We start from the raw sequence: 12,939 nt of genomic DNA, 5'->3' as shown, positions 1-12,939 counted from the left end.
CTGTAAGTACAATAATATTAAATACAATACATAAACTTAAAACAACAAATACAATTTAATTCAACATCAAGCCAAAAAAGTAGATCATTAGAACGTTGATTACAAGCTCCAGAAACTGGAATTTTGAAAGTTAAAGGTGGGAACTGTTGAATCGAACTGCTCCAAAATAACGTAAAATAATTTAATTTAATTTAATTCAATTTAGGGGTAACACATTCGAAAGAGAAACATATTGCTTGAGAAAATCATCTTCCTCCGGCGCGATAGGTGGGGAGGGTGATTTTATCGCGAGCAATTTCGGTAAGAAAATGAACCCCGACGATTACACATCCGACGATAATCGGAAAAGATATAGAGAAAATGAAGAGCAGTCTTTTTCGAAAAGCAAAAAAGTATCAAGAACCCCAGATAAAAGGAACACAGAGGAAGACAAACTAGACCAAATATTAAATATGATGGCAAACTTAACGAAAGAGACACAAGATCTGAAAATTCACGTAAAAGAAATTAAAGAGGAGCAAAGGCAATACAGAGAAGAAATGAGGGAACTCCGAGTTGAATTAGAAGAATTAAGACAAGAGAATGGTGAAGTGCGAAGAGAAAATGAACATATGAAAAAGGAACTGGAAGATGTAAAAGTGCGCCTTGAAAGACTCGATAGAGCAAGAAAAGAAAATAATGTTATAGTACAGGGAATGACAATAGATACGAGAGATAGAAGATTACTAAAAGAAACAATGGAGAACTTTATGAAAAAAGAACTAGATATTAATATAAAGATAGAAGAAGCTGTGAAATTAGGAAACAAAACATGTTTAGTCAGATTGCCAAACAAAGAGGAAAAAATAAAAGTAATGGAAAATAAAAGAAAACTTAAAGAAGTAAAAGAAGAAAGAATATATATAAACAATGATTTAACGAAAGAGGAATTACAAATACAAAAAGAAATAGTCAAAATAGCAAATGATGAAATAAAGAAAGGAAAACGCGTCCAAATTAAGCACAACAAATTGATAATAGATGGACGGGAGAGGAAATGGAATAAGAACAAGAATCAGTTGGATGAGGTTTTTCAAAACGTTTCAAAAAACTAGCAACTGATGAGAGAATACAAGACAATACTTATTTGGCGACGGACGAGGCAAATAAAAAGGAAATGAGTGCAGATAAATTGATGTATCACAAAAAAGAAATAAATAAGAGCAGACAAGGAAACAAAAATACAAGACGAAAACAAAAAAATAAAAAACATAAAGAACTGAAAATAAGCACATGGAATATAAGAACGATGTTGGCACCAGGAAAAATGCTAGAAATAAGCAAAGAACTAGCAAAGTATAAAATAGATATTGCAGCACTGCAAGAGATACGGTGGGAGGGACAAGGACAGATTGATAAACAAGACTTTACACTATTATACTCAGGAGGAAAGAAGCAAGGACAAAAAGGAGTGGGATTCATGATTCTAGGACAGCTAAGAGAAAAAGTCATAAACTTTAAACCGATATGTGAAAGAATTGCGTATGTAAGAATAAATAATAAACCATTCAATATATCACTATTAAACCTATACGCACCTACAGAAACAAGCAACACAGACGATAAAGACAATTTTTATGATAAGATAGAAGAAGAGATGGAAAAAATACCCAAAGAAGATGTTATAATTATACTAGGAGACCTCAATGCCCAGATTGGAAAAGAAGATTTTTTACAGCAAATTGCAGGAAAACACACCGTACACAAAAACACTAATGATAATGGTCTAAGACTATGTAACCTAGCAACAAGAACAAACATGATAATAAGCTCAACAAAATTTGAACACCCTAAAATGCATAAAGTAACATGGAGGTCACCTGATCAGAAAACGTATAGCCAAATTGATCACATACTATTAAACAAAAGAAAACAATCTTCAATGAAGGACGTGAGAACTTTCAGAGGTGCGTGTGCGGATTCAGACCACTATATGGTCGCAGCCACCATAAGACAAAAAGTTAAAATCCAAACTAAACAGAAAAATCAACAGGAAAAATGGAATGTCAATAAATTGCAGAATGCAGATATTAGAAAAAAATATGAAGAAGAAGTAACAGTGCAAATAAGAGAGAAATATAAAGCAGAGGACATCAAATCAGAATGGGACATGATCAAAAAGTCAATAGAAGAAGCTGCAAAAAAGCAGGTAGGCAAACACCAGAAGAAAACAAAAAACGAATGGTATAACAACGAATGTAAAGAACTAACAGCACAAAAGGTGCAAGCAAGAATTAAATGGCTGAGAACGGATAAAGAGGAAGACAGAGAAAGTTATGAAAAATTAAGAAAGGACGCTAAGAAAATTATAAGACAAAATAAAAGAAGATGGGCAGATGAAAAGATGCAAGAAATAGAACAGGAAAGAACAAATAGAAACACGAAACATTTCTATAAAAATATTAAAGAACAAACCAAAAAATACAAAGGTAAAACAAACGGAGTAAAAAATAAAGAGGGAATAGTCATTGTAGAAGACAATGAATATAGGCAGGTATGGGCAGATCACTACAGAGAACTCTTGACGGAGGAATACACTGGAGAAGAAATGTACGAAGAAGAAAAAACGGTGGACGAAGAAGCAGACGAAATACACATTGCAGTCTCAAAAAGAGCCAACAATAGATGAACTCGAGGAAATAATACAGAAGAGCAAAAATGGAAAAGCTCCAGGAAAAGACGAAATTAACATGGAACTTATAAAATATGGAGGAAAGGAACTGAAGGAAAAAATACTATCACTATTGAAAAATATATGGAAGGAAGAGAAGATGCCAGAGGACTGGGAGATAGGGCAGGTAATAACAATACATAAAAAGGGAGACCAACAAATTTGTGAAAATTATAGAGGAATAACACTACTAATAGTCCTGTCGCCAGGGGGGGTACAACGGCCTCGTTAATTCAGATGGACTTACTCAAGTTTTTTTTATGTATTTTGACCCGTAGAACACGAATTTTTTGGGTAACAGTTGATCCGGATGTCGATAAGATTGTTATAGACCAAGAACTTGAGGAATCAAATAACAGCGATTTTTGGCAAAACAAAACAATATTTTGTATTTTTTGGGCCATTTTAAGTAAAAAATATTTCTACAAGTTTTTTCGTAGGATGCACAGTTTTCGAGATAAACGCGGTTGAACTTTAAAAAAATCGAAAAATTGCAATTTTTGAACCCGAATAACTTTTGATTAAAAAATAAAATAGCAAGTCTGCTTACCGCATTTGAAAGTTTAAGTCAAATTATATCGGTTTTGATTATTTGCATTGGTAAAAATTTATTTTTTTATTGTTTAACAAAGCTATAAACGCGTAGGGTTTCCCGTGCTTTTACATGCGTTTTAACGCATGTAACGTAGAAATAGTCTTGATTGCACTAGTACCTATTCTACCTACTCGTTCGATTTTAAATGAGAAATCATAGAAACATCACTCACGCACTAGTTGTTTGTAGCTTTGTTTAACAATAACACAATAAATTTTTAGCAATGCAAATAATCAAAACCGACATAATTTGACTTGAAGTTTCAAAGGCGCTAAGCAGAATTGCTATTTTATTTTTTAATCAAAAGTTATTCGGGTTTAAAAATTGCAGTTTTTCGATTTTTTGAAAGTTCAACCGCGTTTATCTCGAAAACTGTGCATCCTACTAAAAAACTTGTAGAAATATTTTTTGCTTAAAATGACCCAAAAAATACAAAATATTGTTTTGTTTTGCCAAAAATCGCTGTTATTTGATTCCTCAAGTTCTTGGTCTATAACAATCTTATCGACATCCGGATCAACTGTTACCCAAAAAATTCGTGTTCTACGGGTCAAAATACATAAAAAAAACTTGGGTAAGTCCATCTGAATTAACGAGGCCGTTGTACCCCCCCTGGCGACAGGACTATAAGCACAACATATAAAATATTGACTTCGATAATAAGAAAAAGATTGTCAAAGATCACGAAGAAGAGAGTGGGACAGTACCAATGTGGATTCACAGAAGGAAGATCAACAATAGATGCTATACACACAATAAAACAAATAATGGAAAAAGCAAATGAATACAAACTGCAATTAGAAATGCTATTCATCGATTTCAAACAGGCATTTGATTCGATTAAGAGAAAACAACTAATGATTGCCCTGGAAAAATTAAAAATCCCACATAAACTCAGAAAATTAATAAATATGACAATGAGAACTACCAAAATTAGCATAAAGACGCAAAGAGGCGAGACAGATGAATTCATTATAAATAAAGGAGTGAAACAAGGGGATGCCTTATCCACGACACTGTTTAATCTAGCTTTAGAATATGTACTACGAAATATAAACAAAGGAAACCTAAGAACAAGAGGTGGACAAATAATTGCATATGCAGACGACATTGTTATTATTGCAAAAAATAGAAACATAATGAAAGAAATGCTAGAAGAAATAAAAGAGAAAGGGGAGACAATGGGACTCACATTAAATGAAGAAAAGACGAAAATATTAAGACTAGGGAAACCAGCAATAAAAGGAAAAACCAAAATAGGAAATTCAGAGTTTGAAGATGTAGAACATTTCAAATACCTAGGAGTGACAATAAGCAAAACGGGTGAAAGAATACCAGAAATAAAAGAAAAAATATTGGCAGCGAATAAAGCTTATTTTGCAAATAAAACACTACTTAAAAGCAAAATACTGTCTATTAAAACCAAGATGAGAATGTATAACACCATAATTAGACCAATATTATTATACGCAGCAGAAACAATGACGATGACTAAAAAAAATGAAGAAAACTTAAGAATAGTGGAGAGAAAGATCATGAGAACCATACTGGGACCAATCAGAACAGAGCAAAATGAATATCGAAGCCGAACAAATGCAGAGATTAAGAAAGTACTAAAAGAAGATATCGTGACCAAAATAAAGCAATGCAGAGTTAGATGGTTAGGTCACATCTGGCGGGCAGGAGATGAAGCAGTGACATATGCTATGACAGAATGGAATCCAGGAGGAAGAAAGAAAAGAGGAAGACCAAGATCAAAGTGGTTGCAAGAAGTTGAAGAAGACTTAAAAAACGCAGGAGTCAGAGAATGGCGGGGAAAAACTAGAGATAGGAAAAAATGGAGAGAAATCGTTGAGAAGATAACATAAGCAAAAGGGACTGATCCTCCCTAAGAAATAGGATCTAGAAAGCTTACGCGACTTAGCCCCATATCGGGGTGTACAGTCACTATATATATATTGCAATTTCCGAAGCAAAAAATGATCGGACCAAAATTAAAAAACTGCCGTTTTAAACATTGGGTCATATACTAAAATACGATTACTCTAAATAATATACATAATTACCCTATTTTTATCTGCAGCGATTTAAACGAAAAAACTGCCATTTTTGACACTTATTTGTTAATAACTAAGTTTCTCGTCCGAACTGTGACGGGCATTTTTGTATTTATAATGTATTAGGTATATACTACCCAAAAAATCCATTTGCAACCTGGCTGCTCAAGTGTCCCGACAAAAACCTTATTTCCCTGGAGTATAAGGCTAATTATCTTATCTTTTATATTTTTTGATTCCAAATAAAAATGTCTTAAAAAACGAACTCTTTTCTTCGACTGATTTAGTTACTTGGAGCAACAACGCAACGACCTCGTTACAGCGTAAGTGTAAGACCATTCTTGATCGAAGATCGTCTAATTTACCTGTCGTATCTAAGTTAAATTCTGCCATAACATTGCTTAATTCCTCTTTCTTTAATTTATATACCCAGCCTACCGTCTCATCCGCTATTTCTAAGCCTAACGTACCTTCTGATTTCGCCATATTTATAATATATTTGTTTAAATGTCTTAAACCCTGTTAAAATAAATTCTCGAGCGCCAATGTAACGAGGTCGTTGCGTTGTTGCTCCAGGTAACTAAATCAGTCGAAGAAAAGAGTTCGTTTTTTAAGACATTTTTATTTGGAATCAAAAAATATAAAAGATAATATAGTTAGCCTTAATTACTCGTTAATTTCGTTAATCAAATATATTTATAATCTACGCATCGAGCTTTCTTTTCGGGCCGATGTGACGATATTTTGTACATGAATGAATGATTTTGACGATCGCGTGAAATAGGAATTACTTTTATTAATACGACATGAATGTATAAGGAAAGGTAAAAAAGGGAATCTCTCTCAGCTCGCCAGATGAAAAGACATATTAGGGATATACGATCACCGCTCGTATAAGGATAGGTAAGAGGAAAACTGTCGGATTCGCTCAGCTCGCCAAAACGAAAGCGGAAAATGGTCGGGAAATACTACCTACATAAACTCACCTCTTATACCTCGCTGTTGTTTATTATTCTTCGATCGACGCTCCAAGAATCATGATAATCAACTATACTTCAACTATTTTTAATTGAAGGTGTTTCATTGGCAACATCGCACTTAAAACGAATCACCAATAGTTCACTTGTCAGCTTTGCAGTGGCGTACCAAAATAATATTTTAATTATTTATTATTTATATAAAAAGGTAGGTAAGTAATTACGTAAAAGTTAAATCTAAGATCTATGTAATTATTAAATTATCATGTATGTTTTGACAGGTATTTTCTAGTTTTCTAACAAAATAAAGTAAATATTCTTCTGAATCTACTTCTTTGTGGCATCTTATGCAATTACGTACAGTATGATGCATGTTTGGAATAAATTCGTTATTTCGTAAGCCACCGACTTTAAGGAAAAGTCCTGAAACAGGTCGATTTTTACTTTTAAATTATGATTTTTGAGACATATATCGTACTAGTGACGTCATCCATTTGGGCGTGATGACATGATCGATCATTTTTTTAAATGACAATAGGGGTCGTGTGGTAGTTACTTGAAAGGTTATTCAATTCTCTATTCAGCAATATAAACATTAACATAATTATTTATACAGGGTGTTCAAGAAATTTTTTTTTGAATTAAATTGGCTCAAAAAAGAAGAATGCATGAAATTTATTTAATTTAAAATACATTCTAATGCTGTCAGAAGACAGAAAAAAAAAATGGTTTTTGATAAATAAACATTGCTTTTCGCTTAATTTTAATGTTCGAGCTGCCACCCATCTGCCCCTTGACAGTTTAAACATTATTTAATTTAAGCGAAAAACAATGTTTATTTGTGAAATAAACAACATTTTTTCTATTTTCTGAAAGCATTAGAATGTTTTTTGAATTAAACAAATTACACACATTCTTCTTTTTGCGTCGATTAATTTATTAAAAATAATTTTTCTTAGACACACTGTATGAGTAATTATATCAATGTTTATATTACTGAATAGATAATTGAATAAATAACCCTTCAAATGAACTAGTACACGACTCCCATTCTCATTTAAAAAATTCGCCGATTACGTCATCACGCTCAAATCGATGACGTCATTAGTATGATATAAATCATAATTCAAAAATAAAAGTCGGCCTGTCTCAGGATTTATCTTGAATGTCGCTGGTTTACGAAAGAACGAATTTATTCCAATCATTTGCACCATACTGTATCCAATATTAGTTATATTAATGATTATACACTATTTTACTTGGAAAATAAGCCACAATATAAGTTGAAAAAACAATTCATTTGACGTTTCGACTTCCACTTCTGAAAGTGATACGTACCTATTAATATTTTGTATTTTGATAACGATTTCTGAAGTGGAAGTCAAAACGTCAAATAAATTGAATTTTCAACTTAAAGTGCGGCTTATTTTCGAAGTAAAATAGTAAATATAGTAAAATTTTATTAATAGAGAGTATTTACCTATCTATACATTATTTCAAGGTCAGTTTTCACTTCAAATTATCATTATGATGTGTGTTTATAATAAGTATTGAGTTTCATTTACTATCCTTGATCTTTGGGAACCGCGTGAATATTATTTTGCAGATATTAAAACGTGAAAGAATAATGGCAAATGGCACCAACAAAAAGCAATGTTTGGTTTCATTTTAATTAACTAAGAACAAACTCGCTGCAATTTTTGCTCCAAAGTTTTAAAAAGATCAGAAAATACCGGGTGTCCACTTATATTTTCCCCCATTTTAACTACCTATAACTTCTAAACGGCTCAAGATAGAAATATGCGGTTTTCGCTGAAATGTATTATTTTAGTAAAAGTTTTGTCTGAATGGATTGAATTGTTTATATCGCTTTCAAATACGAAAACAAAAATGGCGGATTTTTGAAAAAAACGGTGTTGACTTTTTTTAATGGAAGACCCAGTATATTTTTTTGTAAATTGAAAGAAAGGTCATTTACCTATCCAGCGATATAAAGTTTTTTAAAATGGGTTGTCAAATCACTGAGTAATTAATTTTTAAAATGAGAGGTGCAACATGGATATCACATACCTAAATAACATAACTAAGCAAATTGATATTATGTTATGTGATTTCCACATTGCATCTCTCATTTTAAAAATTAATTGCTCAGTCATTTGACAACCGATTTTAAAAATTTTTATATCGCTGGATAGGTAAATGACCGTTTTTTCAAGTTTTTAGGTAAATGACCATTTTTATATCGATTTTAAATAAAAAATGGCGGATTTTTGAAAAAAAACTTTGTTGATTTTTTTTAGTAAAACACTCAGTATATTTTTTTGTAACTTGAAAAAATGGTCATTTTCCTATCCAGAGATATAAATTTTTTTAAAATCGGTTGTCAAATGTGGAAATCACATAACATAATATCAATTTGCTTAGTATGGTATTTAGGTATGTGATATCCACGTTGCACCTCTCATTTTAAAAATTAATTACTCAGTGATTTGACAACCGATTTTGAAAGACTTTATATCGCTGGATAGGTGAATGACCTTTCTTTCAATATGCAAAAAAATATACTGGGTGTTCCATTTAAAAAAAGGCAACAACGTTTTTTTCAAAAATCCGCCATTTTTGTTTTCGTATTTGAAAGCGATATAAAAAATTCAATCCATTCAGACAAAACTTTTACTAAAATAAAACATTTCAGCGAAAACCGCATATTTTTATCTTGAGCCGTTTAGAAGTTATAGGCAGTTAAAATGGGGGAAAATATAAGTGGACACCCGGTATTTCCAATTTACACGCCTATTAAAAATAAAAACATTGTGGAGTTTTTTTTTAATCAAGTAAACGAAAGAAAAAACGAGAATACGAACAAGAGTGAAGACAATGAATCGAAGATTAAGATTTACTAAATAAATCTACTTTAAAATGTACATACATATAATATATTATGTCTGAATTGTCAGTATTAATGAGTGAGATAAAATTAAATTATTAGAGAAGATTTTTTTACCAAGCATCAAAAACAAAATTTGATTAAATTATTAAAGTTTTGTATTTTGATAGTGATTTCCAAGTTGGAAATTGAAACGTCAAATACGTTTGATTTAAAACTTAAATTGTGGCTTGATCCCATGTCACAAGAAAAAAACACCCCACGTATACGTCCATGCAGATAAGGACACCTGTTGACGAGTAAAATATTTCTTGGATTCTCACCCTTCCTTGGACGTAAATATATAGACCAGCGAAGTATTGATAAGGTTACCAATGATTCACAGTGTTCAAGGAATTTGTTCAACTTAGTCGCTCGTAAATATGACCCATAGACCGGAGGTATATTGTTACCGGGGCAAATTTTATGAAATCATCTTTCTTTTTCCCTTATGCACATTTTCAAGGCATACCCAATAAAAATGCCCCCGGTATAAATTTAGTTTTAAAATTTAACATTGTTGCCGATAGTTCTCAGCTCAATTTGTAGATGAGTCGCCTTCAATTAAAAATGGTTGGACTATAGGCTTTTCGATCCGACTTTTATATCGTCCAAGACTGTACAAAAACACGTTTTATTTAATCCATTGGCGTACTCTAGACGATAAAATCATATTATCGTCACAAAAGTCATTAAACAACTCAGCAGTAGCCTTCTTCAAATAACGAATAATACAATAAGGTTGCAGTGTTACAATATTAGTGCAGTCAATGAGGGCGTTTGGCTCTCAATTCCGTCCTAATGTATCAATGTACTTGATATTTTACTGCAATTATGGAATAGTTTAAGAAACAAAATCTACCTTATGCCAAAATATGTTTGTATCTCTTTTTCTTTTAAAAACTAAAGATTTAGAATTGATGTGATCAATTTAATTTTATAGTCTTTCGAATTTTCTTTAAAATGGTTTCTTAAATGGATACACTAAGTAGAGCGTATTCCCAAAATTTCATAGAAATCTGGAGGTAACATCCCATTTTTGCACTCATTGACTGGATTATATACATATGTATATTTTGTATATTTATTTACACCAAATTTTCATTATTGTTTAATTTCAGAGAAAGAAAATGGCGAAGAAGACAGCGAACCAGAAGTGATAGAAGAAAAGAAAGAGTGGTTCCAGGAGTTCTGTGACGGAGAGGAAATGGACAATATTAAAAATAGCGGTAAACTGACGCTGCTTTTCGAAATTCTGAAAGAGTGCGAGGAAATCGGTGATAAAGTGTTAGTGTTTTCTCAATCTTTGTACGCGTTGAACTGTATAGAATATTTCCTCGCTAAGGTCGACGAAGCTACGGAACAAAACGAGACGGAAAAAGTAGGAGGATATAAAGGTTAGTGGTTGCACACACCTATAGTAATTTCTATGAAATATTTGATAAAATTATTTGATCTAGAGTCTCTAGAGTAATCTAGACCAATTGATGATTTCCAATTTCCTGTAATACTCTGGGCTAATTAGCAAAATACAGGGAAAAGTTATTTACCAGCAATTTTATTGCTGGAATCGAATCTTATGATTGTATATATTAATAATATAGGTATGCAAAGTCCGTAGATAGTGTGCTACTTTTTTTATAAACAAAATGGCGCCCGAAAATGGTGTTTTTTCAATTTTTGCTCTATAACTCCACCTTTTAACTTTACACCAAAAACACCCAAATAAAAATTCACCGTAATTAAATTCTGCATAGAGACGTGTTTTTCCCGATTTACTTCGACGAAAATTTTCCCCGAAAAATGCGGGTTTTTCCAACAAAATCTTTAATTTTCAACAAAAATTTTAGATAAGTAATTGTTCATCAATAATTAAATAACTTGGTAATATAAAAGCTCTTTTCGTATAGATTAAAATTCCAGAAGCCCATGGAAACTGAATGAACAGTTTAGCAACAATTGAATTGTTAATTAACAATTTACGGTCGCTATAATACCCACAATAATTATGATACATAAGAAGAACTATGATTTTTGTATAAAAAGACACTATACCTATCTAATGTACTTTACAGAATTGAAATTGAACTATTTAAGCGGCCGCAGATAGAATATCTCGTGAAATATTAAATTAAATTAAATCATAAAAATGGTATTGGAAAAAAGCGACAGGACGATTCTTTTAAAAGAAAAAACGTTTAATTGTGATGAGTGGTTCCTGAGATACAACTGGTTGACCGGCATTTACGGCAAAGATATACGTACACTAGGATCATAATTTTCGAACCATCACCTTTTTATTTTTGTTCTCTTTCTCCGGACCAATTTTCATATCTTTAAATTACTCATAGCATATATTATTACAATACAAAACTATCGATATTACTAGTGAAAATTGCCAAAAATAGCAAAATTTCAATCAAAAATTAGGTTGGAGAACATGTAATCTCAAAGTTCAAAATCGGTATACGTTAAAAAAATGCATGTTCTCGGCTTTCCATGGGGCAATTTTCTTCATTCTTTTTTTGTTCCCAAGTAACTCGAGTAGAGCTATATAACTAACGCATTATTAAATGTCAAACTTGCTTTTGTTTTGTTATAATAAATTAATTTATTGATTATAACAAAAATTTTTAATTTGTTTAAATAAAAACTGTTTAAATAATTATACAGCTTTCAAATGAGAATATTTGTGTTTTTAACGGTAAAAGGTACACTTGTAGTAAGTTTACCTGAAAAAAGTCTGCAACTGGAAAAAATATGTAGTTTTCTTTTCTTATAAATAAATAAAGTCTATTATAACAAAACAAAAGCAAGTTTGACATTTAATAATGCGTTAGTTAGATGGCTCTACTCGAGTTACTTGGGACCAAAAAAAGAATGAAGAAAATTGCTCCATGGGAAGCCGAGAAAAGGCATTTTTGTTAACGTATACCGATTTTGAACTTTGAGATTACATTTTCTCCAACCTAATTTTTGATTGAAATTTTGCTATTTTTGGCAATTTTCACTCATAATATCGATAGTTTTATTATAATAATATGTTATGACTATTTTAAAGATATGAAAATTGATGTGAAGAAAGAGGACAAAACTAAAAAGGTGACGGTTCGAAAATTATGATCCTATTGTTTATATCTTTGCCGTAAATGCCGGTCAACTTTGACCGGTTGTATCTCAGGAACCGCTTATCACAATTAAACGTTTTTTCTTTCAAAAGAAGCGTCCTGCCGCTTTTTTCCAATACCGTTTTCATGATTTAATTTAATTGAATATTTCCCGAGATATTCTAATTGTTTATAAGCCAAAAAAATTGTTTATAATTTTAAAATATTCCTGGGGCGCCTTAAATAGTCCAATTTTAATTCTGTAAAGTACATTAGATAGGTACTTTGTCTTTTTATACAAAAATCATAGTTATTCTTATGTATCATAATTATTGTGGTTATTATAGCGACCGTAAATTTTTAATTAACAATTCAATTGTTGCTAAACTGTTCATTCAATTTCCATCAGCTTCTGGAATTATTATCTATACGAAAAGAGCTTTGATGTTACCAAGTTATTTAATTATTGATAAACAATTACTTATCTAAAATTTTAGTTGAAAATTAAAGATTTTGTTGAAAAAACCCGCAATTTCCGGGGAAAATTTTCGTCGAAGTAAATCGGGA

At 31.5% G+C, this 12,939-nt stretch overlaps 1 protein-coding gene across 2 annotated transcripts in view; it reads left to right on the top strand.

The window, feature by feature from the left end:
• The window catches only part of LOC126886299 (transcriptional regulator ATRX homolog), a 140,286-nt gene that overhangs the window by 105,662 nt on the left and 21,685 nt on the right, over positions 1-12,939 (top strand). For both annotated transcript variants that reach the window (XM_050653173.1, XM_050653181.1), the window contains one exon: positions 10,387-10,662. In XM_050653173.1, the coding sequence (XP_050509130.1) occupies positions 10,387-10,662 (276 nt within the window). The remainder of the gene's footprint in view (positions 1-10,386; positions 10,663-12,939) is intronic.

This window comes from Diabrotica virgifera, chromosome 1 (genome assembly GCF_917563875.1).
Source record: "Diabrotica virgifera virgifera chromosome 1, PGI_DIABVI_V3a".
NCBI classification, from domain to species: Eukaryota; Metazoa; Arthropoda; class Insecta; order Coleoptera; family Chrysomelidae; genus Diabrotica; species Diabrotica virgifera.
The sequence above is the reverse complement of the archived record's forward strand: the minus strand, read 5'-3'. Positions and strand labels throughout refer to the sequence as shown.